This window comes from Erythrolamprus reginae, chromosome 3, assembly GCF_031021105.1.
Source record: "Erythrolamprus reginae isolate rEryReg1 chromosome 3, rEryReg1.hap1, whole genome shotgun sequence".
NCBI classification, from domain to species: Eukaryota; Metazoa; Chordata; class Lepidosauria; order Squamata; family Dipsadidae; genus Erythrolamprus; species Erythrolamprus reginae.
Window position 1 is genome coordinate 26,995,595 of NC_091952.1, and position 27,323 is coordinate 27,022,917.

General features: G+C 40.0%; 1 protein-coding gene across 1 annotated transcript in view; it reads left to right on the forward strand.

The window, feature by feature from the left end:
* The window catches only part of PTGIS (prostaglandin I2 synthase), a 59,834-nt gene extending 45,843 nt beyond the window's left edge, over window positions 1-13,991 (forward strand). Inside the window, exons 7-10 of the mRNA XM_070744640.1 lie at window positions 1,067-1,238; window positions 4,115-4,296; window positions 11,517-11,668; window positions 13,000-13,991. Coding sequence (XP_070600741.1) covers window positions 1,067-1,238; window positions 4,115-4,296; window positions 11,517-11,668; window positions 13,000-13,147 — 654 coding nt within the window. The 3' untranslated portion in view covers window positions 13,148-13,991. The remainder of the gene's footprint in view (window positions 1-1,066; window positions 1,239-4,114; window positions 4,297-11,516; window positions 11,669-12,999) is intronic.
* Window positions 13,992-27,323: the final 13,332 nt, after the last annotated feature.

Sequence of the window (27,323 nt, forward strand, 5' to 3'; positions counted from 1 at the left end):
GAACAGCCATCCTTATAAAAAAGAAAAAAAGAAGAACCCAAGCAGGAACAAAATCTTGCATCTCACCCTTCCAAAATCAGCATGTATTATTTATCCCTTGCACTTCCCTCTATTGGATTTGATGTACTCTTGATGTACTTGCGATCAACAATAGTGCTGTATTGCGTTTCACTTAATCATCTCAACTTTAATAAGCAGGCAGAGATCAAGAGGAAGTTCTGGGGCTTCATGTTTTCTGTTTCTCGGATACTGAAACAAGAGCATTCCCATGAGATGCAATGGTGGGAAAGAATGGCCCTGGTTAGGGAACACTGAGTTGCTTGCTTGCTTGTCTATTTATTCATTTACACTTACCACCTGATTCCAATCTGTTGGTTTGTTTATTAATTTTTTATGCTGCCATCTTCCCTAAATATGCCCATGTTACACCAACACTCCGCAGTCTGCATTAGTTGCCGATCAGTTTCCGGTCACAATTCAAAGTGTTGGTTGTCGAAGTGTGGAACTCATTACCGGACTCCATAGTGTCATCCCCAAACCCCCAACACTTTACCCTTAAATTATCTACAGTTGACCTATCCAGATTCCTAAGAGGTCAGTAAGGGGCGAGTACAAGTGCACTAGAGTGCCTTCCGTCCTCTGTCCTATTACTCTCCTATATCTCCTATTCCTTTCTTCTATTCCTATATCTCTTCTTCTATTCTTTCATTGATAGGTTCTATTACTATATCTTCTTTTCTATTCTTTCTTAGATATATTTTACTGTGAGTATGTCCTTTATAACCTTCATCATATATTTTACTATGTGTATATAGATATATACCCACTAAAACCCTCATTGTGTATTGGACAAAATAAATAAATAAAATAAATAAAAAATAAATAAATAAATTTATCAAAGTGGCTAATGTGCATCTTTCTTATTGAAAACGAAACAGACCCCGTTGATTTTAACCGGAAGGCTATTTAAATTGGATCAGATCTTGCTGCTTTGTGGTAAAGTTCTATACGTGTTCTCTGGCATTAAAATTTGTCTGATTCCTTTGTTGTTTCTTTTCATTTTTAGAGCAATGCTGGCCCAGCAGTTTTTTGGCTTCTCCTGTTTCTTTTAAAACATCCTCCAGTCATGGCAGCAGTTCAAGCCGAAATGGAAAAACTATTTAGAAACAGACGATTAGCAACCAGGCCAATTTGTGAGATAATCAACCAAGACGTTTTGGATAGCACACCCATTTTCAGTTAGTAACATGTCATTCATCTAGCCCTGAGCAATTTAATTCCTTAAGTGTCAGTTAAATATTTACCACTGTCATCACTGGATCTGGGAAAGCTTCTTACACCATCCTGTCTGTCGCTTTGATTTTCTTTAAAGCAAAGCGAATATCAGATTTTCCTGTTAGCTGTCTCCATGTTGTATCCAGTCTTTTTATCTCGGTAAATATGTAGTCACCAAAAGGAAGACAGCAGTATTTATTTATTTGTTTGTTTGTTTGTTTGATTGTTTGTTTGTTTGTTTGTTTGTTTGCTTGCTTGCTTGCTTGTTTGCTTGTTCATTCATTCATTCATTCATTCATTCATTCATTCATTCATTCAATTTTTATGCTGCCCTTCTCCTTAGACTCAGAGCGGCTTGCAACATGTTAGCAATAGCACTTTTGAACAGAGCCAGCATATTGCCCCCACAATCCTGGTCCTCATTTTACCCACCTCGGAAGGATGGAAGGCTGAGTCAACCTTGAGCTGGTGATGAGATTTGAACCGCTGACCTTCAGATCTACAGTCAGCTTCAGTGGCCTGCAGTACAGCACTCTACCTGCTGCGCCACCCCGGCTCTATGTCCCTGGGTACCAAATCTTTCAAATTCAGGGTTGGCAAAGTTTGAGAGAAAATACCCAGTGACATCTCCCTTCCAAGATGACCTTGAAATGAGAAACTATTGTGGGCAGGAAAAGCACTCCTGAATAGGATATAATGGAATTATTTATGAAACTCATTATTGTAGACTTAGTTTATATTACAGTGGGGGACTAACTTTCCATTTGGTTCACAGCCAGTTAACCAATCTGATTGTTGCTTGTTTCCCTTGCTGTATAAACCAGGCACCCCAACAATCTTTTCAGTAGCCAACCTTTAAAAAAAATAAAAAAATAAAAGTATTCTCTTATCCTGTTTGTGGCTATTCCTGCACCTGTTAACCATGAATTAGCTATTAATTCAAGTGTAGAGAACCCCAGACGAGGATTATAAATTGAGCTAATCAACAATGAATTTTGATTTGATCTTAACTACTGTATAATCTGGTCTATTGAGGATTGGGCTGCATGGCCAATTGGATGTTATGCATATGACTGTATGTAGGCATATACTTAATCAGCAATCAATGTATCACAGTGTCAAAAGCTGTATCTCCTGCTCTCAGGTTAAATGGAAAATGTTCAATATATTTCACCTAACTTTCAAGGTCTTCTGCTACCACTGTGCTCTCTTTCTCACTTTTCATCTCATCCCTAGTCTGAGATTTGCAAAAAGTACTTTCGAAATGTAGTAAGGGAACCTCTGAAAGGACATAGCAACCTTTCCGATAGAGGACAGAATTGTAATTTTAAATCATGACATTTAACTCTCAGATTTCTACAATTTCTTCAGGCAAATCACGTCTCCTTAAGAAAATGAAGATGATCTATATTCAGAACTGCTATTAAAACTAGCAGTAAAACATTTTAATTCTAGACTTCTTGCTAAAGATTAGCATATGCCTCGCAAAATCCCCTTTATAAATACAAAAATAAATCAACAATAATCCTATTAAAATCAAAGGCTAAAATAAGTTCCATGTTGTCAGCACCTTAATACGGTATTAGTCTCAGCTGTAGGTATATAGAAAAAGGTGTTACCCCTCATACAAACACATATCATCACATAACATCACATGGTGAAGGTAACTGCTTCAACACAATTGAACTGTGTGATTGGAAACTGCCCTTTCTCAGCGGGAAAATTCCCAACATAAAACATAGCTGAATGGGTAAAAAGAAATCGTAGCATTCTCTTTGCCCTCTGCTGGGTTTGCTTTGTATAAAAAGTTTTTTTTTCTCCCTATGTTTATTCTTCTGGGGCATATAAGAAATGTATAAAATATGTATTAACACTTCCACATATCAGGCAAAGTTTTTCAACTATACTTGAATAAGGTACAGTAGACAAAGTTTCCATGATGTTCTAAGCCACCAGAAAAGAAAGGGGGGGGGGATCCCACAGAGAATAAACTGGATGCAGTATGAAAACACTATTTAGATTTTTCTTCCCATCCTGCCTTTGTTATTTTTATAAATAAGGCAACAAACATAGAAACATAGAAGATTGACGGCAGAAAAAGACCTCATGGTCCATCTAGTCTGCCCTTATACTATTTTATCTCAGGCATGTTTAAATTCAGTTACTGTGGATTTACCAACCACATCTGCTGGAAGTTTGTTCCAAGGATCTACTACTCTTTCAGTAAAATAATATTTTCTCACCTTGCTTCTGATCTTTCCCCCAACTAACTTCAGATTGTGTCCCCTTGTTCTTGTGTTCACTTTCCTATTAAAAACACTTCTCTCCTGAACCTTATTTAACCCTTTAACGTATTTAAATGTTTTGATCATGCCCCCCTCTTTCCCTTCTGTTCTCCAGACTATACAGATTGAGTCCATTAAGTCTTTCCTGATAAGTTTTATGCTTAAGACCTTCCACATACCAAATACTGCTTCCTCCTCCTAATTTCCCCCCAAAAGCCAACCCTGTAAGGTAGGTTGGCTGAGAGAGAAGTCACTCAGCCAGATTTCTTGCTCAAGGCAAGACTAGCTGTTAGTAAAAAGCAGCAATCAAATTGTATTCTGGATGGTTTTCTTAGGGCCCCAATGTTAGGACAAGAGTTCCTATTGTATTTCCTTTATTGCTGGTTTTGTTTCTAAAGGATTTTACAACATGGGAGTTTGGGTGGCAATTGCGCTGGTGTAAATGGAGCTATGGTCTTCCCTGCACACTGATGTCATGACAGCCTATTCACACCTTTGCTCCTGCGCTATTTTGGGTGCCATGATTTTCCCTGTGGGTTTTCTGTTTTCTACAGACAGCGCTTTAAATGAAAGCCTGCGTTTGTCCGCCGCTCCCTTTATCAGCCGAGAGGTGCTTCAGAACATGGCCCTGAGACTGGCAGGTGGCAGAGAGTACCACCTGAGGAAAGGAGATAGGCTTTGCCTCTTCCCATTCATCAGCCCACAGAGGGACCCTGAAATCTATGAGGAACCAGAGGTAAAACAGTGCTATTCTCAATCCCGTTTCCCCTGATGACTTTGCTCTGATGTTTGTTTATGCTATGTACAGAGGTGGGTTCCTTCCTGTTTCGACCGGTTCGCCCGAACTGGTGGCGACTTCCTGATGATGTCACAATGACATCACAGAACTGGTTTGATCAGTGCCGGTCCATGGACCCTGCCATCTTTGAAAACTTTTTTAAAAATTTTTTCCCCTTCTGAGCATGCACAGAAGCTAATATTTTGGCACTGTGTATGCGGTCGCCATCTTTTTTTCAGCCTTTTTTACTCGATTTTTTGGTACTGCACGAGGCACGCCCATACGGCATGGGAGGAAGCGAACAGCAGCAGGGTAAGTTAGACCCACCCCTGGCTGTAGAAACATAGAAGACTGACGGCAGAAAAAGACCTCATGGTCCATCTAGTCTGCCCTTATACTATTTTCTTAGGATGGATATATGTTTATCCCAGGCATGTTTAAATTCAGTTACTGTGGATTTACCAACCACATCTGCTGGAAGTTTGTTCCAAGGACCTACTACTCTTTCAGTAAAATAATATTTTCTCATGTTGCTTTTGATCTTTCCCCCAACTAACTTCAGATTGTGTCCCTTTGTTCTTGTGTTCACTTTCCTATTAAAAACACTTCCCTCCTGAACCTTATTTAACCCTTTGACATATTTAAATGTTTCGATCATGTCCCCCCTTTCCCTTCTGTCCTCCAGACTATACAGATTGAGTTCATTAAGTCTTTCCTGATACGTTTTATGCTTAAGACCTTCCACCATTCTTGTAGCCCGTCTTTGGACCTGTTCAATTTTGTCAATATCTTTTGTAGGTGAGGTCTCCAGAACTGGACACAGTATTCCAAATGTGGTCTCACCAGTGCACTATACAGCGGGATCACAATCTCCCTTTTCCTGCTTGTTATACCTCTAGCTATGCAGCCAAGCATCCTACTTGCTTTTCCTACCGCCCGACCACACTGCTCACCCATTTTGGGTGAGAAATCAGAAATCACTACCCCTAAATCCTTCTCTTCTGAAGTTTTTACTAACACAGAACTGCCAATGCAATACTCAGATTGAGGATTCCTTTTCCCCAAGTACATTATGTATCTTAACTAACTGTATTGAGTGAAGAACTGTGATTATTCAGTGCACAGTGCACAGCACTCTTAAGATTTATCAAAACTACAGCCAATGACATAATGGCAATAAAGTCAGGTTATGAAGCTAGAAGGCTGTGATCCCAGGAAGAGATCTGGCAAGCTTATCTTATAACTACCAGTGGGCAGATTTTCTCTCTTCATTTGCGGTAGAGCAGAGCTGTCAAACTTGCGGCCCAGCGGCCAGATGCGTCACACGTTGGCCCTGCCTATGCCTGGTTTAGCAACAAGGGGTAAAACTCCCAATACGTCACATGATGCCACTGTGATGCTGTAAGTTTGACAGCCTGTGGTAGAGTCTTAAAGATTCGGAATGGGATGAGTTGCAGAGGCTGAGTGGACGTGGATGGGTGGGCGCAGCTGGGTGAGTCTTGATTTGTCAGCGTGGCTAGGTGGCTTGGATGGGTTCACCCACCCAGTCATGCCCACCTACCCACAGTGACCCATCCACACCAACCTGGCTGCTGTGAGTCGTCCTAGATTGTGGTCACATTGTTGTCATGTGATGTATCACCACTTTCCTTCCGTGTCACTAAAATAGGTGGAAATGGTCAGTGGCCCATGGACGGAGAGTTTGACACCCTTGTCCTAGATCAGTGATGGTGAACCTATGGCATGGGTATTTGTCAGCACGCAAGCCGTTGCCCTAGCTCAGCTCCAGCATGCATGGCCAGCTGAATTTTGGCTCACCCAGAGGCTCTGGGAGGGCATTTTCAGCTTCCAGAGGGCCTCAGGGGGTGGGAGAAGGCCTTTTTACCCTCCCCCAGCTCCAGGGAAGCCTCTGGAGCCTGGTGAAAGTGAAAAACAGGCCTATCAGGCCCACCAGAAGCTAGGAAATGGGCCATTTCTGGCCTCCAGAGGGCCTCCAGGGGGCAGAGGAGGCCGTATTCACCCCTCCCAGGCTTTGAATCGTGGGTGTGGGTACTCGCGCATCTGCAATAGCGTGCACGCACACGCTTTCAGCACCTGAGGGAAATTTTTTTTGCCATTGCTGTCCTAGACCCTTAAAATAATAATAATAAATTTAATAATTTATTAGATTTGTATGCCGCCCCTCTCCGGAGACTCATAGCGGCTCACAACAAAAACAACAATGTGACAAATCCAATATATTAAAAGACATCTAAAAGCCCATTATTAAAACCATGCAACACAATCATACCATACATAATCAATATAAGCCCAGGGGTATCTTAATTTCCCCATGCCTGGCAACTTAGGTGGGTCTTCAATAGCTAATGAAAGGCAAGGAGGGTGGGGGCGGTTCAGATCTCTGGGGGGAGTTGATTCCAGAGGGCCAGGGCCGCGACAGAGAAGGCTCTTCCCCTGGGGCCTGCCAGACGGCATTGTTTAGTCGACAGGACCCGGAGAAGGCCAACTCTGTGGGACTTTATCGGTTGCTGGGATTCGTGCGGCAGAAGACGGTTCCGAAGGTACTCTGGTTCGATGCCATGTAGGGCTTTATAGGTCATTACCAACACTTTAAAGATCTATTCTTGGGAGAAATTCTGGAAATGTCACTGGCGAAGACGTCTAGCGATACAGCTGTGTTTTAACAGTGAATTTAGTTCACAGGTAACCTTCGATTTATGACCACAATTGGGAGATGAATTTCAGTTGCTGAGAAATGCGATTATTATTATTATTTTTTTATTTATAAATTTTTATTTACAAGACTATATACAAAAAACATAACAACATATAAACATCAATAGACAATATACAATAACAACGGAAAATGCATTTAAAAGGTTGGGCGGGTGAACAACAGATCTATGATAATAAGTTGTGCTATGAATATTCTCAATATCCCGATATAGTATACAGTGATCTCTCGGTTAGCGCGGGGGTTACGTTCCAAGACCTCCCGCGCTAACCGATTTCCGCGTTATACTGGATGCGGAAGTAAAAACCACCATCTGCGCATGTGCGCCATTTTTTTCATGGCCGCACATGCGCAGATGGTGGAGTTTGCGTGTGGGCGGCGGGGAAGACCAAGGGAAGTTTCCTTCAGCCGCCCAACAGCTGATCTGCTCCGCAGCGCGGAAGCAGCGAGGAGCCGAAGATGGGGTAAAGGCAAAGGGGAAACCCCATCTTCGGCTCCTCGCTGCTGCCGCGCTGCGGAGCGGATCAGGTGTTGGGCGGCTGAAGGAACCTTCCCTTGGTCTTCCTGCCGCCCAGGCAAAGGGGAAACTCCAAGATCGCTTGCCGCTTGCCGCTTTGCAGCTTGGAGCCTTGCTTCGCCTACTTCGCTGCAATAGGCAAGCGGCAAGCGATCTTGAGAAAGAGAGAGAAAGGAGGGCGACTTGCCAGTCCACGCCCCCCTGGATGAACAGCCTCGCATGGCCCCAGCGCCGGGCTCCGCTGTTGCCTCCGCCCCCATTCGGCTCTGCAGCTGAGAGGCCTTCCCGGCAGAGCCCTCCCCAACAGCTCCCGCTGCCAGCGCAAAAAAGAAAAGAAAAAGAAATCCCCAAAAGAGGCAGGCACAAAGCGGGGGCACAAGGGGAGCTGCCCGGCAGAGGTTGCTTTTTTTCTTCTCGTGGGCAAGTGGAGGGGGGGAGAGAGAAGGGAGGAAGAGAGTGTGAGAGAGGAAGAAAGAGAGAGAGAAATGATAGAAAAAAGGGGAGAAAAAAGAGAAATGAGAAAATGATTGAAGCATAGTGACAGGAAAGAAAGAGAAAGAGACAGAGAAGTGACTCTTGGTGATGACGTATGACGTCATCGGGTGGGAAAAACCGTGGTATAGCAAAAAAACCGTGGAGTATTTTTTAATTAATATTTTTTGAAAAACCGCGTTGCAGCGTTTCGCACTAATCGAGACCGTGCTAATCGAGGGATCACTGTAGTTAAATAATTACATTGTATATAAATAAGAGATAAATAGCAGAAAAATTATAAATAGATAGGTTGGTTTTCGTATATATCTTTTTTCAATCTTTTACTAAAATAAAATAAACACCAGACTGTTATTTTTGTATACATATAATTACAATTGTTAATCAATCAGATTTTTTCTGCCCCCCCCCTTTTCTACCCAGCAGTAGAAAGAGTCCCAGCAGTTATAAAAGACAGAATCTTCATTATTTCTAAATTCCATAGTTAGTTTGGTCATTTCTGCGCAGCTTCTAATCTTTTCTAATATTAGTCCATCGTGTGGCATGTCATCATTTTTCCACCATTGTGCGAATGCTAGTCTCGCCACTGTAGTAATATGTATAACTAGATAAATTTGATTTTTTTTTTCAAATTTTGTTTTATAATACCCAAGAGGAAACATTCTGGAGTTTTATCTATCTCTATGTTGAGGATTTCATCTAACCAGATTCCTACTTTTTTCCAGTATGCCTGGGTTTTTTCGAATTGCCACCATAAGGGAAGTGGAGAAATGCGATTATTGAGTCACCACACGACCTAACCCAATTTTATAACCCTTCTTACTCTAGTCTTTAAATAAATCATAATGGTTGGTCAGTGCATCTCACAGGGTTGTTAAGTAAACGATGCAGTGGTTATAAGCAAACCCAGCTTTCCCAACTGACTTTGTTTGTGGCTGCAGGATGCAACCACAAAATGCAACTGATGTACAGTAAATGTGAGCCAATTGGCAGGTGGCTAAATTGCGATCATGGGGATGGGGCAATGGCTGCAACTTCAAGGATGGTTTTAAAGTCACTTTTTCCAAGGACATCTTCATGCTCTTGTTAAACAAACAGTTGTATGTCAAGGACTAACTCTGAAGTTGTCAAAAAGAATTAGTTCCATATTAGGAGGGGGGGAGGAGAAATCAGCCCACTAAGGCATCAGTCTTGGGTTTTCTTTCTCTGTGCTGAACTTGTGAATTGATTGCATCAATAGAATTCTTTATTGGCCAAGTGTGATTGGACACACAATGAATTTGTCTTTGGTGCATATATTCTCAGTGTACATAGAAGAAAATATACATTTGTCAAGAATCATGGGGTACAACACTTAATGATTGTCTTAGGGGGTCAAATAAGCAATCAGGAAACAGGCAATATTAACAAAAATCTTAAGGATATAAGCAACAAGTTAGAGTCATAGAGTCATAAGTGGGAGGAGATGGGTGGTAGGAATGATGAGAAAAAAGTAGTAGTAACAGTAGTGCAGACTTATTAAATAGTTTGAAAGTGTTGAGAGAATTATTTGTTTAGCAGAGTGATGGCATTTGGGGAAAATGTTCTTGTGTCTAGTTGCCTTGGTGTGCGGTGCTCTATAGCGATGTTTTGAAGGTAAGAGTTGAAACAGTTTATGTCCAGGATGCGAGAGGTCAGTAGATATTTTCACAGCCCTCTTTTTGACTCGTGCAGTATACAGATCCTCAGTGGAAGGCAGGTTGTCAGCAATTGTTTTTTTCAAGAGAGGAATGCAGACCTTCTGTAGGTAACATTAAGATCTATGATGGTTCTTTCATAGCAGTTATATAAATATATAATATATATAATTATAATTTCTCATAAGACCAGCTCTCAAAAGCTTTCCCAGGAACAAAAATAGTTTGGATCCATATTTATGATATAAAAATATAATGATATAATAATAGTTAAGAATGTAAAAAACCTATCCTGGAATTCCTGTTTGGCTGTTGCTATGGCAACTTATTGCACATCTTTAAAAATATATCAGTATCTTCCCCAGTTCAGTATTCCTAACCTGCTTCTCTTTTACTTCTCCTTGCTAATTTTTTCTTTGTTGACAGAGAGTCACACTGGAACAGTTTCCTTTTATGAACAATTTCTCAGGAACAATGTTGAGAAAACCATGGTACTATAACCCAAGTCCTAATAAACAGTAAAGTTTGTGTTTTGTTTCCCTGGAACTGGGAAAAATGAATCTAAATATAAAAATTCTGATTACTATCACACTTGAAGGAAGGTTAAGATCACAATACAAGAATTCCCACAATTTTTCTACTAGGCAAAGGTGATCTGTGGGATCTTTTATGTATTTTTCCTTCTTATTCAGCATAGAGAGGAAATGTTTGCCTCTTTGCTGAAGACAAGTAATAGGAATTGCTTTTCCTTTTACTAGTATAACAAATTATTTTCACAATGTTCAGCAAGGCTTTATGACTAAATTTGCTTTAGAGTGGAGCAGTATCAAGAATGAAGATCATTTTAAGTAATTGCAATCTTCTGTTTTTGTTAAAGTATAAGGCTCCAGTAGGTTGATTTCATTTCCTTCCCTGTGTAAATAGAGCTCTCATTCTTTTAATTGGAGTTATGGAGGATAAAAATAATAAAGGCAAGATTAAAAATATAAATTTTAAAAACCTAAAATAATACCACATGGACTGTAACTGCTTTCATTTCTTCTGCCATGTTTTGAAAATGGTAAATATTTTTGATTGCTTCAAGACCTTATTACATTTAACATATAGACATTCATGGGATTGAAGTTAATTAGATTTAGTTTATACCAATTTCAATCGGTCTGCTTTGGATCCACTTCTATCATGTGTCACATAGCCATTTCTCCTCCCATTTATTCTACTTTAAATTTCTGGATGGGATTTTATATGGCTAAATATCCTAAGTGGGATGTTTCTTTTTAAATGTTGGTTATTTCTGTAGGAATCATAGACAGGGATACATGGTTTTCTGAGCAAAGCAGTTCCGAGCTAGGAAGATCTTCTCTCTGGGCACAGAGATCTGAGATCTGTTTTGCTCAGGACTTGCTATTTATTCCTATATAAAAAGTCTTGTGTATACAAGTATAAAAGATTAACTTTACTAATTTAGTTACAGTGACTAAATGGTTAATACATAACATACAGTATAGTATATGGACAGATCGTGTCAAAATGTGATTGCTAACTAAATAGAAGAATGTCTAATTCATTTTTTATCTTAGACAAACTGAAGAGTTTAGATAAACAGAAGCTGAGTAAATAATCATTTCCTTAAACAGATGAAATAAGTAGGTTTGCTTAGTCGTATCAACAAGACAGGCATTCCACATTCTTGGCAGATATTGATAATAAACCTACAATTTCAAATGAAAAGGAAAATTTATCTGAACTTGTTTTTCAGAGGTTCATCTATGACCGGTTTCTCAATTCAGATGGGACAGAAAAAAAAGACTTTTATAAAGGAGGACAAAGGCTCAAATATTACAATATGCCATGGGGAGCAGGAATAAATGTCTGCATTGGAAAGTTCCTTGCAATTAACATCATCAAACTGTAAGTGAACACATAACACTGATAGAATACCCATCTCTAAGCATAGCATCAATTAAAAGAAGTTAGGGTTCGCTGCTTGTAGCAGAAGCAAAATCTCTTAAAGGCAAAACAAAGTGAACAGAAATGTTCGTCTGATTTGGTTTCATGGTGTGAATATGGATTGAATCCGTTTTTAGACTCTTGGTGAAATCTTCATCTTTTAGGCAGATGATATTCCATCTGAGATTACTTCATCTATTTGTAGCAGAGTCACTGTTCATAAGCACCCAGATTAAATTCTCAGGAAATTGGCACATAAATAAAATGAATGTCAACCACAAGTTCTGTTTGACATACACGTCTGGTGTTACTTTGCAATTCAAAGCAGTCAACAGACATTAGTTTCTTTATATACCCCAGAACAGATTACTGTTCGCTGTTAATTAGTAATAGCCTGCCCTCAGTTTAGTAGATGGTCTGTTGTTCAACTTTGCCTTAGCAAAATTTCAAGGATTCATTTACTGATCCATTAAGAGTTTGTGCTGATTCCCTACAAATATCTCAACCCATGCAGACTGAGGATTTGTTGTGCCTGCTTTTCTGAGTCTGATGTGGTTGTAAGCCATAGTTCGTAAAAAAACATGTTACTCTGGATCTTACTGTTGGATAAATTTGTTAAGAATCTATCCCCCAATGTCTTTTAGAAATACAGTAGTACCTCTGCCTACAGACACCTGTACTTACTTTTCTAGATAAGAACTTGGTGTTCAAGATTTTTTTGCCTCTTCTCAAGAACCATTTTCCACTTACAAACCCGAGCCTCCGAAACTGTAACCAGAAAAGGCAGGGAGAAGCCTCCATGGGGCCTCTCTAGGAATCTCCTGGGAGGAAACAGGGCCGGAAAAGGCAGGGAGAAGCCTCTGTGAGGCCTCTCTAGGAATCTCCTGGGAGGAAACAGGGCCTCTACCCTCCCTGTGGTTTCCCCAATCGCACACATTATTTGCTTTTACATTCATTCCTATGGAAAAAATTGCTTCTTCTTACAAACTTTTCTTCTTAAGAACCTGGTCACGGAACGGATTAAGTTCGTAAGTAGAGGTACCACTGTATCCAATAATTATTCTGAGCAAAGCTGCATAAGATCCCAGTTACATTTAATAAGATAAAGACTCACAGTATACATTTGCATGCTGTACCACCTAGTTTTACAATTGTAATTTCTGTTTAAATATCCCTTTTTTTGAGGCTAGGTATTTCCACTTTTTGATAGTAAAGCCCCCCTCCCCCCACAAAAAATGCACACTCAATAGCATTGGCTATACTGATTTGTTTTTGCTTTCTCCTATTTACAGATGTGTCTTCCACCTCTTAAGCTGTTTTGACTTGGAACTGATAGATGCTGCTACGGAGATACCAGGCTTTGACAAGGAAAGATATGGTTTTGGAATACTGCAGCCAGAAACAGATGTCAGAATACGATATAAATTGAAAGACCAGTAAAGTGATGGTCCATTTTTCCAGTCATTTTGTCTAGTTCACAATCCACACACAAGCAATTGTGGAATTGATTTTGGGGCCCCATTACTTAAAAGGATGGCAAATTGTCTAGTATTAGACCACATTCTGCCTTTCAATTTCTTGAAACTGTCCTCCCCTTGTGAAAGTGGCTTCAGTTTTTCTACCTCATTTTCTGGATGTATCAGAAGTTATGAAGAAATTCATTGCAATATAAGCTATTCTGGGAGAGGCTGTTACTTTTTTCAGTTTAACCTCTCTCCATCACTCTGTCGCCTCTCAGCTCACAATGACTTCTCATCTGAAAAAAAGCCTCCTTGCGAAAAACAGGTGTATGTGTGTATGTAGAGACTGTAGTAGGAATACTTTACAATGAATTACAAGATCCTGATACATCATAATTAATGCGAAACACCATACTCCTTTTATATGGATTTTAACCGAAATGCCTTTCTGGTTGTTTTTTTTTAAAGGCCAAAGCACATTTTTAAATCAGTTTGAATTCAGAAAATATTCTGGTCCAGCGATCCGTTAGTCTTTTTCGACGATGGTCCTCCAGATATGGGGGCTGAGAAATCTGAGAATTGTTTAATGTAGCTGGAAAACATCAACTTAGAGAAGCTGATTTATGTTTATCTATGAAAATGCATTTTTTGATTCTGCAAGTTGCTGATATTTTTTATCACATCTTTGCAAACCAGTATTTCTGTGTGTGTGTGTGTGTGTTTGTGTGTTGATGCAAGTAGGCCATATCAAATAATACACGCGTGCATAAACAGTTTAGATTGGGTGAATAATAAATATGAATAAAAATAATTTGGATCGAAAAGTAACTGTAAACTATTAACCTGCCATTCTTTCCTTGGATTATTCAAGAAAGATTTTAAAAACCATCCAAAAAAACCCCTTATAATATAGGAAGGAGCAGAGAGTAACTAGACACAGCAAGAACCGTGTAGGTGTGTGTTTACATTCATGTATGTTTGTATGAGAAACACACATTCATTCCCCTGGCTGCAGGGGAATTGATGTCAAAATGGCAGATATAATGGCCATGTCCACTCTAGACAGATAAAGGAGGCAGGGGTTCTACCACCTAGTTGCACCTCTCATTTTGATAATGTTTATCTCCAGAGCAAACATATCTATATAGCCCTGGTGTTGTTAATTTGTGGCTATCCAGGATTTCCCACTGTTGCTAGCTTGCAGTATGTCAGAAGAAGGTATGTCAGCTTAAAGAAATGTTGACTACACTTTAGTAACATCTATTTTGCCCTTTTAACAAAGTAGAACTGGCTGGGGAATTCTGGGAGTTGAAGTCCAAATATCTTCAAGTTGCCATGATTGGGAAACACTGTTTTTGAACACAAATCTACTGGACCAACAATGGTCTAGCTGAATGATAATGGGGTTAAAGTATGGATTTGATATGTGGAGTAATCTATCAGTAACCTACTGGCTGGACTATTTTTGGACAGGTTTACAAGCCTTATAAAAGAATTGTAGCCTAGTTTACCATACTTTCTATCACTTGGCTTAGAAACTCTTGCAAATTTGATCCTAGCTCCCAAATATTCCAGACAAATAAATGTTGGGGAAAAAATGCTGGAAACAAGTAACACTGCTCATGAACATTGAAAAATGGCATTAGAGTAGGCCAAATGGCACTATTTCACTGCAATATTTGACCATGGTTGATTTACATAGCTGACAGCCTTCAAAGTAGACCAGATCAGAAAATCAAAGCCATGTAGGCCCATATTATTTTTATTGTAAAAATACTGTATTCTTTCAGTCTCTTAAGGACATTTTTATTCTCTCTATAATAGCAGAAAAATTAACAAAGCCTAGCCTTCGTAAGATTCACAGCCAGGGGCATCACTCAGTAATCTTGGCTGATCTTGAAAAAGCAATAGACCTAATAGTACTTGGAGGTAAGATTACCAAAAAATTACAGAAAATGAAAGGAAGGTGAAAAAAAGCTAGTCTCATTTTGCTGCCAAGAAAACTACATGGACAGGTAAACAGTAGAGTCTTTCCATTTCCAGCCTTAATGAGACAACCCAATACTGGATTCCTCAACAATATTTGTAAATATCTATCCAAGTTGTGTGCCTATATATGTATGTGTGTTTTTGTGCTTTAATCTTCAGTTTTAACGTTGGGATTACAATTTATCCCTACTTCTTTGCAAACTCACTTTATTGAGAATCAGTAGAATTATGCAGCACTTTATATGTTTAAATAAGACCGTTTTAACTAGAACTAGGACTAACCGGGCTGTATTTCATGCTATACTATGGTTAGGTTATGGTTTATTGAACAACAGTGACCTAGTTCACACATGACAGCCACTTTGGTGTCTGTTTGGTTAAAGACACTGGGCTAGAAATCCAGTTCTAGGGTTTCATTCAGATCTAGGAAGAAGGCAATGGCATTTGCCAATACTGTTGCCAAGAAAACAGCATGAACTTGTCCAATGAAGCTGCTAGATATACACACACGAAAAATTCATACATGATTTACAAACCTTGATAGTTAACTTCATCTACTTTGAAACCCCTAAGTTTCTAGCCCTTGTGTCTAATTAGACTTACTTCCCAGTTAATATGCACATCATTTTAACCCAGGATGATTCCTTCTATTCCAAATGTATCTTTAGGTACAGTATGTTTTTCAAACTTGACAATTTTATAAAGCATGGGGGCTTGTTTATATATATTTTCAATCATCCAGGTTGTCCCAAAGGTGCTTTTTCAAGATGCAACCGGAATTTTTCTTTGAAGGTGTTTTGCTTCTCATGCAAGAAGCTTCTGCAGCTTTTTGCATGATAATCAAAACATCTTCAAAGTAAAACCAGAAAGTCCAGTTGCCCCTTATTTATATATTTATTAAATTCGTATGCCGCCCTCAGTCTACGGAGAGGGGCGGCATACAAATTTAATAAATAAATAAATAAATAAATAAATAAAAAGCATCCATGTGCACATTTGTAAATGCAAGGCTTGTTTACTTTGTTTTAAACGAATAAAAATATTTTTTTTAAAGAGAAAAAAAGAAAGAAAAAGCACCTGCAGGATGATGCATGGGCAAATCTAATGCTTGGTGGAAAATTTTGAGAGCTGAAATCCATATATCTTAAAGTGGCTAAGTTTAAAAAACACAGGTTCATAGGATCTTCAACAAATTATATAAACCAGTGGTTCCCAAACTTTCTGGAACCAGGGATTGGTTGCGTGGAAGGAAACTTCTACGTATTGCGGGCAGAGGGGAATGGTTTTTTGCACAACCTAGAGCCCGCATAAGCCCAGATGAAGCTTCACTTGTTCACCTGCCCCTTGTGTGGTCTATTTCCTAATAGGCTATGAACCAGGACTGTTGGGAAGCCCAATAATATTCCAAAGCACCTTAGAGGGTGGAAACTAAACAAGAAGAGAAGCAACTTAGAACTAAGGAGAAATTTCTTGACAGTCAGGACTGTTGATTAGTGGAACAGCTTGTCTCCAGAAGTTGTGAATGCCCCAATACTGGAAGTTTTTAAGCAGATGTTGGATAACCATCTGTCTGAAGTAGTGTAGGGTTAGCAGGGGGTTAGACTCAAAGACCTCCAAGGTCCCTTCCAACTCTTTGTTGTTGTTGTTGTTGTTGTTGTTGTTGTTATTATTATTATTATTGTTATTATGTACAGCAGCAGCTTTTACAGGCACAGTGCTACACTTTTAATGACACCTAATAGCTACCAATTATGTGTATACCTGAGTCCAAAAGCTACAGAAATCACTTCTATAGAAAACCCAAACCGAACTGCAACAAAAACACTTTCCCGGTGTTGTTGTTATTACATTTTCCCTTAAAGCTAGACTTTCATTTTCCAGCATCAAATAGAAGCAAGCAGTCTTTGGAGACTACAGTTCACAAAAAAGGTATGCTGTTATAAATGTATTAGTTTTTAAAAATTGTAAGAGTCTGCATAGTTTTTGCTGTTTAATTTCCCTCTGGAAATATTTGTTATGCTGTTATAAAACAAATATAAGCAAATACTATTGTAAAACATTTCTTTTAAATGAGAATTGACACATATCTTTATGTGAAATAAGTTCAGTATTAGAATTAAATAAAAGCTTTAGGGGAAAAACAACAGAACCCCAAAGTGAAAAATCAATGAGGTATCCTGTTCAGAGTTGATTTAGATCCGTGTTTTTCAAACTTGGTAACGTTAAGATGTGTGGACTTTAAGATGCTATTCAGGAACTCAATCTTGAAGCTACCAAGTTTGAAAAATGCTGATCTAAAACTGTTCCCATGGAATCTTATAGGATACTCATGTAAAATTGTTTATTGTGCTGCTATTGCTCTTTAGTTGTTTAAATTGTTTCTTCAGTCGGATTAATTGGTTTTATTTTATTATGACCATGTATTGTTGTAGAAAGGACAGATACGCATTTCCCAAAATAAACATAGTTGTATTGGATGTGTAACTTGTATTTCCTTTTTCTGCAGTTCCATTTCCAACTTTTTATATCTCTCGGTTATCAAACCTCAAGCATTTGAGGAGAGCGTTTTTGGAAATGAAGGAGTGTTCCTTAAAGCTCCCCTCCATAAAGAGAATTTGTAATGCCTGAAGGCTTTAGAATCAGATTCATGGCTATGCACATTTAATATATACAGTAATACCTCATGATACGAACTTAATTGGTGCAAGGAGGAGGTTCGTAAGACGAAAGGTTCGTAAGACGAAACATTGTTTCCCATAGGAAACAATGTAAAGTCAATTAATCCGTGCAACCAAAAAAACCCCCGCAAAAAAACGGCTTTCGGCGACTGCTGGGAAGCCGCGCGGCTGTTTTAAAAGGTGACAGCCGGCCTGGGGGGCTTGCCAGCACCCACCCTGAACCTGGGTTCGGGGTTCGGGGGGTGCTGGCAAGCCACCCAGGCTGGCTGCGACCTTTTAAAACACCCGCGCCGCTTCCCAGCTGTCTCCTGAAGCCGAACGCTAAAGCCGAACTTCCGCGTTCGGCTTCGGGAGACAGCTGGGAAGCGGCGCGGCTGTTTTAAAAGGTCGCAGCCGGCCTGGGGGGCTTCCCAGCAACCTCCCGAACTGAACCCGGGGTTCAGCAAAATTTTGCCTCTTCTTACGAACTTTGTTCGAGTTACGAACCGGCGTTCGGGAGGCTTCTGGGAAGCCCCGCCGCCCGGCTGTCACCTTTTAAAACAGCCGCGCGGCTTCTCAGCAGTCTCCGAACGCCGGTTCGTAACTCGAAAAAAGTTCGTAAGAAGAGGCAAAATTTTTCTGAACCCCGGGTTCGTATCACGAGTTGTTCATAAGACGAGGGGTTCGTATCTTGAGGTACCACTGTAGTTATGTTTACCAGCATTCTCAGTCCACTTCTTTTATTGCCTTTATACAGATAGCCATGTTTCTTTTTCAGAAAGCATAAGGTAGGCAGATCTGAGAAAAAGTGGTCACAATCCCACCATATAATCCATTCTGTCTGTTGCTCTAACCATTACACCACATAGGGTATACTAAATATTGTTCTTGACCGTATAATCAGAAGGGTATGGGTGGCAAGTGGTCTGGAAACCATGTCCTATGAGGAACGGTTAAAGGATCTAGGGATGTTTAGTCTGCAAAGGAGAAGACTGAGAGGAGACTTGATAGCTGTCTACAAATATCTGAAAGGCTGTCACAGAGCAGAGGGATCAGCATTGTTCTCATTAGCACATGGAAGGACTAGAAACAATGGAACAAAACTGCAAGGGAATAGATTTAGATTAGATATCAGAAAAAACTTTCTAATGGTAAGGGGGAAGAGAAACATCTTTCAGCTGTGGCGAGGGGGTCGTTTGCCCAGGTCCGCCTGGTGCACCAGTTGCGGCCCTATTTGGACCGGGGGTCACTGCTCACAGTCACTCATGCCCTCATCACCTCGAGACTCGACTACTGTAATGCTCTCTACATGGGGCTTCCTTTGAAAAGTGTTTGGAAACTTCAGATCGTGCAGAATGCAGCTGCGAGAGCTATCATGGGCTTTTCTAAATATGCCCATGTCACACCAACACTCCGCATTCTGCATTGGTTGCCGATCGGTTTCTGGTCACAATTCAAAGTGTTGGTTTTGACCTATAAAGCCCTTCATGGCATCGGACCAGAATATCTCCGGGACCGTCTTCTGCTGCATGAATCCCAGCGACCGGTTAGGTCCCACAGAGTTGGCCTTTTCCGGGTCCCATCGACTAAACAATGTTGTTTGGCGGGGCCCAGGGGAAGAGCCTTCTCTGTGGCGACCCCGACCCTCTGGAACCAACTCCCCCCAGATATCTGAGTTTCCCCCACCCTCCTTGCCTTTCGTAAACTTCTCAAAACCCACCTCTGTCGTCAGGCATGGGGGAATTGAGATATTCCCTTCCCCCTAGGCTTATAAAATTTATGCATGGTATATATGTATGTATGATTGGTTTTTCTTAAATTGGGGTTTTGAAAATTACTTTTAACATTAGATTTGTTTATATTGTCTTTTTACTGTTGTTAGCCGCCCCGAGTCTGCGGAGAGGGGCGGCATACAAATCTAATTAATAAAATAAAATAAATAAATAAAATAAGGGGGATAAATCAGTGGAACAGTTTGCCACAGGAGGTCTTCAAACAGAGACTGGACAGTCATCTTTCTGGGGTGGTTTAGTGAATCCTGCATTGAGCAGGGGGTTGGAGCCGATGACCCTGGAGGTCCCTTCCAACTCTATGATTCTGTGAAGTCCAGGGCTTCAGATGAAACTCTTTACATGACCCCGAGTGACAATTCTATTACATCTTAAAGCAGAGTGTTGACATAACTTTGAAAGAAAAAAAAGACGACCTTGAATAGATTAAACTTAAAGGATGGGACTTAAGGAGGTGAAGCCAATAGCCCAGTGGTTATCAACCTTTTCTTCACCACGGACCCCCATTTAAATACTTTTTGCGTCCATGGACCCCCATGACTCAAAATTTAAATCACAATATTTCTTCAAGCCTTCACAGACCTTCACAGAGTTGGCCTTCTCCGGGTCCCATCGACTAAACAATGTCATTTGGCGGGCCCCAGGGGAAGAGCCTTCTCTGTGGCGGCCCTGGCCCTCTGGAATCAACTCCCCCCGGAGATTAGAACTGCCCCCACCCTCCCTGTCTTTCGTAAACTACTCAAGACTCATTTATACCGCCAGGCATGGGGGAGTTGAGATAGCCCTTCCCCCTAGGCCATTACAAGTTATGCATGGTATGTTTGTGTGTATGTTTGGTTTTATAATAGGGGTTTTTAGTTGTTTTTTATTATTGGATTGTACATGTTGTGTTTATTATTGTTGTTAGCCGCCCCGAGTCTACAGAGAGGGGCGGCATACAAATCCAATAAATTATTATTATTATTATTATTATTATTATTATTATTATTCTGTGATGACATCGTGGCACCCCAAGCGTGGCACCCCATCGTGGACCACAGGTTGAGACCCACTGCAGTAGCCCATAGTTCTACCCAGCATCTTTAAAGAACCGTCTTAGACAATTCTTAGACATTTACATTTATCTTTAATATATGTAAATGCATGTGCTGCTTTTGCATTTCTTCGGGGAAAAGCACATTTGCTTTTTTTAATTTTTAGCAATTACATTTTTAAACAGAATTACCAGAATAATCACGGCACAGTTCTATTTTTACCTGCAACTGAATCCTATTCCAGAAGGTGAACTGAATACTTTATTTGGCCAAGTGTGATTAGACACACAAGGAATTTGTCTCCGGTACGCGAGCACTCAGCGCTCATCTCAGAAGGTGCCAGTGCAGAATGTCCTCTCCTAGCCTGGAACAAATGTTATGCTTCAAATAACAAGCAGAAGCATAAATAAGCGATGTCAATGTTATGGAGTTTTGGCCTTGTTTTTTATTGCAAAGTTTCTTTTGGATAGGATTACATTTGTTCATCTTGAGAATAGCTAATTTCTTTTTAACAAATTACAGGGTGGAGGTTTTCCTTTCTATTAGAGGACACAAACATGTCCTCTAATAGAAAGGATGAGTGTATTCAGATTTCCTAACCCGGTGATCTCCAAGTGGTGTACCAAGAACAACCCCATCCCAAATAATCTCTCGAATGTCTCCTCCTATTTACAGTTTGTTCCATGTGAAAACCTTCAGTTACAAGTCCATGAAATATACTTCATGGTATACCCCAAGCAAGTACTCCCATCACAAAATGTTCAATTTTCATTAGTTTGGTCATTATTTTGAAGGAGAAGAATACACTGTACCTAATGCAAAGGCCAACTTTTCTGACAAGCCAGTAGCTCTCCATGGGGTTGCCACAGAGAGAAGGGGGTCACACTATTTTCCATGGCACCAGTGGGCCAGGCAAGGAACAATGGATGGAAGCTGACCAAGGAGAGATTCAACCTGGAAATAAGGAAGAACTTCCTGATGGTCAGAGCGATCAGCCAGTGGAACGGCCTGCCAGCGGAGGTTGTGAACGCCCCAACTCTGGACGTATTCAAAAGGAGATTGGACTGCCACCTGGCTGGGGAGGTGTAGTGCTTGAGCAGGAGATTGGACTTGATGACCTGCAAGGTCCCTTTCATCATCATCATCATCATCATTTATTAGATTTGTATGCCGCCCCTCTCCGTAGACTTGGAGCAGCTCACAACAAAATAATAACAGTGTAACAAATCTAATATTAAAAACATCTAAAACCCAACATTAAAACCATACAACTCAATCATACCATGCATAAACTATATAAGCCTTGGGGATCTCAATTCCCCCATGCCTGGCAACATAGGTTGGTCTTTAGCAACTTACGAAAGGCAAGGAGGGTGGGGGCGGTTCTAATCTCTGGGGGGAGTTGATTCCAGAGGGCCGGGGCCGCCACAGAGAAGGCTCTTCTCCTGGGGCCCGCCAGACAACATTGTTTAGTCGACGGGACCTGGAGAAGGCCAACTCTGTGGGACCTTATCGGTCACTGGGATTCATGCGGCAGAAAACGGTTCCGAAGGTATTCTGGTCCGATGCCATGTAGGGCTTTCAACACTAATAAATAAATAAATGAATAAATAAACGAAAGCCTTTGATGGTTTGCCATGAAGCAGCATCTATCAGAGATTTTTCAACACGAATGAGCCAGCAGGGCCACAAATACTTAGAGCTGTTCAGGGACTTGTGGTCTGAAGGCTTAATGTATCCAGTTACTCCAAACCCCTTTGCAACACAGCTCTTCTCATGGTGCATATCTTCCCAGGTTATTCTGCCTGACTTGTCCATAGTCCATAGTGTTCGAAGCATTAAATATTTATTGAGAATTAGAATTTATTTATTTATTACCTTTTCCTATTTTGCATTTTTTTTAAAAAAAAAAGTGAAGCAGCATAGGTTATGAAAACTGGATGGCAAAACTCAAGACATGCATGCGCATCCTCCATGCTCTGCATCTCATAACACTAAGTTAGGAAGATTAATTACATTTGCACCTGAAGTGTCCTGAAATACAAATCTAATAAATAATTAAATAATAATAATAAATAATAACGCAATGCCCGTTATGAAGTGTTTGCAGCCTCCAACACAGTGTAGCACTATAACAATAACACTTAGATGTTGCTCTATAGCAGCGGTTCTCAACCTTTCTAATGCCGCGACCCCTTAATACAGTTCCTCATGTGGTGGTGACCCCCAACCATAAGTCTAGCACCAATCCTCCCATCAGAGCTTTAAGCTGATTGGCAGGAAGGTCAGAGGGACACCCCCCACTATAAATACCTGATTTTTTTTGATTGTAAAATTATGTTCCAAGGTAACAGAATAGAAGCTTGTTTTTCGACCTCCAAAGGGGTTGAGAACCACTGCTCTATAGGGTTTTACAACCCTCTCTAAGCAGTTTACAGAGTCGGCATACTGCCCTTCACAATCTGGGTCTTCATGTTACCAACTTCGAAAGGATGGAAGGTTGAACCAACCTTTTGCAACTGAGGATCGAACTGTTGGCAGTTGGCAGAATAATTCTGCAATATTAGTATTAGTATTAGTATTAATATTAATATTAGTATTAATATTAATATTAATATTAATATTAATATCAATATCAATATCAATATCAATATTAATATTAATATTAATATTAATATTAATATCAATATCAATATCAATATCAATATCAATATCAATATTAATATTAATATTAGTATTAGTATTAGTATTAGTGTGTATGTTTAGTATTAGTATTAGTATTAGTATTAATAACAATAACAATAACAATAACAATAACAATTTATTGGATTTGTATGCCGCCCCTCTCTGTAGACTCGGGGCGGCTAACAGCAATGATAAAAACAGCATGTGACAATCCAATAATAAAACAGCTAAAAACCCTTATTTATAAAAATCAAACATACACACAAACATACCATGCATAACTTGTAATGGCCTAGGGGGAAGGAATATCTCTACTCCCCCATGCCTGGTGGTATAAATGAGACTTGAGTAGTTTACGAAAGACAGGGAGGGTGGGGGCAATTCTAATCTCCGGGGGGAGTTGGTTCCAGAGGGCCGGGGCCGCCACAGAGAAGGCTCTTCCCCTGGGGCCCGCCAAATGACATTGTTTAGTCGACGGGACCCGGAGAAGGCCAACTCTGTGGCACTTTATCGGTCGCTGGGATTCGTGCGGTAGCAGGCGGTTGCTGAGGTAATCTGGTCCAATGCCATGTAGGGCTTTAAAGGTCATGACCAACACTTTGAATTGAGACCGGAAACTGATCGGCAGCCAATGCAAGCCAATAACATATTCTAACCACTGCATCAACACAACTCCTTCACTTTCTTGATCTTTTTGTACAAAATACAAGCGGTGAGCCCTAGTCAGAATCAGAAATTCAGTATGATGAACAAAAGGAAACCAAAGCGCTATGGTAAACGTGATGCTTTCCAGGTACAAGATCTTAATCTCAACCGCCTCAGCCCAGGGACAGAATTTGACATGTTCTTCATGCAAAGCAGGTATTTTACAACTAAATGAAGAATGTTCCCTCAGGTAGGAATAAAAGAAAAATAGATATTTTTTTTATTTATTTTTATTTTTATTTATTCTTTGTCCAATATACAATACATATGGAATGAAATAGACTTTAAGTAGTATATATAGGGATAGTAAGTAAAAAAGAAGAGGAGTGGATGAGAGGGAGAGAATATATAGGATATATGAGAAAAGGAAAGGTAATTGGACAGGGGACATTAGGCACATCAGTGCACTTATGTACGCCCCTTACTGGCCTCTTAGGAACCTGGAGAGATCAATCGTGGAGAGTCTAAGGGAGAAATGTTGGGGGTTGGGAGTAGACACTATAGAGTCTGGTAATGAGTTCCACGCGTCAACAACTCGATTGTTAAAGTCATATTTTTTACAGTCAAGTTTGGAGCAGTTAATATTAAGTTTGAATCTGTTGCATGCTCTTGTGTTGTTGCGGTTGAAGGTGAAGTAGTCGTTGACCGGAAGGACATTGCATCATATGATCTTGTGGGCAATACTTAAATCGTGTTTTAGGCGCCGCAATTCTAAGCTTTCAAGACCTAGGATAGTTAGTCTGTTTTCGTAAGGTATTCTGTTTCGAGTGGAGGAGTGAAGGGCTCTTCTGGTGAAATATCTTTGGACGTTTTCGATAGTGTTGATGTCTGAAATGTGGTGTGGGTTTCAGACAGATGAGCTGTATTCGAGGATGGGTCTGGCATAAGTTTTGTAGGCTCTAGTCAGTAGTGTGAGATTGCCAGAGCAGAAGCTACGCAGGATCAGGTTAACAACTCTGGAAGCCTATTGAGGAAATTATTGAAGAGGGGAGGAAAGCAATAGGCCTAAAAAGGAAGCTATGGCAGATAGCCAATAATGATGGAAAAATAAGTTATAAGAAAGAATTTAGTGGCTGGACTAATTCAGTTGTGAAGCCAGATGACAAAATTAGAACTTTTTTTACTACAGGAACTGGGTTTTTTCTCAGTGTTTATATACCGTTTAAAAGTTTTACTGAATATTTAGAAAATCATCATCATCATCAATAATAATAATAATAATAATAATAATAATAATAATAATAATGGATCTATGTTTATCCTAGGCATGTTTAAATTCAGTTGCTGTGGATTTACCAACCACATCTGCTGGAAGTTTATGCCTGGGATAAACATAGATCCATCCTAAGATAAATACAAAAAATAGTATAAGGGCAGACTAGATGGACCATGAGGTCTTTTTTCTGCCGTCAGTCTTATATGCTTCTATAATAATAATAATATCTCTTTTCTTCTTTCGGGGGGAATAGTTAAGGGAATTATATAATACCAGTCTGTAAATTTGAGAGGGGAGATACTCTGGAAAGGTTTAAGAGGATGAAAGAGGAAGTAGAAAGGGAGGAAAAGAAGGAGAGAGAGGTAGAGGAGGAGTGAAGGTTGAAGTAGGTAGGCAGAGGAGTTGATGAAAGATAGAGAGGAGTTGAGAGAGAATGAAGGGGAAAAAATAGGGTAGGAGGATCATGATGGAGGTAAAAGAATAAGGGAATTTTCAATTAAATGATAAAAAATGTGTTTTTCTATATGATTTCTGTAATATCGGTATTTCTGTAATACTGTATATATATAAATTTGTGTATGGTGGAGAAAAAAATAAAATAAATTTCAAAAGAAAAAAAAGAAAGTTCTTTCAGGTAGTGATGCTAGAACAGTAAATAAGGAGGATTGACTGATTAACAGCTGCCTTGAGGAAGGAGGTTGTCAGCCCATAGTTATGATAGTCAAATGCAGCAGAATTGTGGTCTTCCTATGTTGCTGAACCACAACTCTTTTTTAAAAAGAAAATATAATCTTTATTGAAGATAAATAGGGGAGGGGATACATAAAGCAAAAGGACTAAGTGAATATTGGTACAAATGTATATGAATTCAGAGTATATAGTTATAAATCAAAATACACGCTTACATATATAAAAGGAAATAAAGCTAAGAAGAGAGAAAGAGAAGGAAGGAAAAGGGAAAGGAAAGAAAAGAGGAAAAATTAAAAAGAAAAGAAAGAAGAAGAAGGAAAGAAGAGATAAATTCATACGTATAAATTTATCAGATGTCGTAAATAGTGTCAACTTATCTGTTGACCCGAGTACTCTACAGCTTTTAAGATCTTTACTATCAGTATAGATGAAAATTTTGGGTTTCTAAACTTGAGTTATGTTCTGTCTGGGTCCTCCCAGACGCCAACACCAACTAAAAAGAGTAGCCAGACACGCTGGTAAAAAGCAAAGTCATTTTATATCTTTGAAAACAAACACAGATAACAAAAACTGTTCTTTCAAACTGGAATGCTGTGAAGCTTCACAGAAGAGTCACGACGGCCAGATAATACAACAGGCTTCTTGCTGGCACACACACCACTGTAGATAATAAAACCCATGCCTCCCCCAAGTTTTCAGCCTTCGAGGCCACAAGCCAGAATCAGAGACGCCAAGGATCGAAGCAAGGTCACAGGACTCCCAAAAGATAACTCTCCACAATACAGGAAGGGCGGGCCTGCCTTTTCAACCTTTCTGAGGAGAACCACACCCAAACCCAGCTGTTGCCTATTAGGGATGGAAATACCTGGCTAATTGTCCCCTTCGTTGTGCTGCCCTTCTCTGCCTCATATCTATGATGGCTTGTGCATTCTCATCTAATGACTCCAGGCTACTCGCTGGGGAGAGCTCCCCCCCGGGGGTCTCAGGCTGTTCCCCCTCCTCCTCGTCCTGACATTCCTCTTCCCTGTCTGCCTGGTCCTCCTCCTCCTCCTGTTCCTCGTCCTCCCCCTCTGAGCATGGAGCCGGCAGAGTTCCAGCCGTTCCCTGAGGAGCCTCAGACTGAATCACAACAAGTTAGAGTTTAAATTTTGTCATTTTGAATTTGTTCATCCTTTTATCAATGATTCATAATGTTATTTTATAAGTTTGTGGGATAGTTGTTGGGGTGAAGGGTAGGAGCATCATGATGGAGTGGTATGTTGTCTTTTCTCCAGCTAAATGTACCATTTATTCCACACTTTGTGGAACTCTGAATCCTCTTTATCCTGTAGTTCAAGGGTCATTTTCATCAGCTCCGCACATTCGTGAGTTTTGTTAATGAAATTTAGGG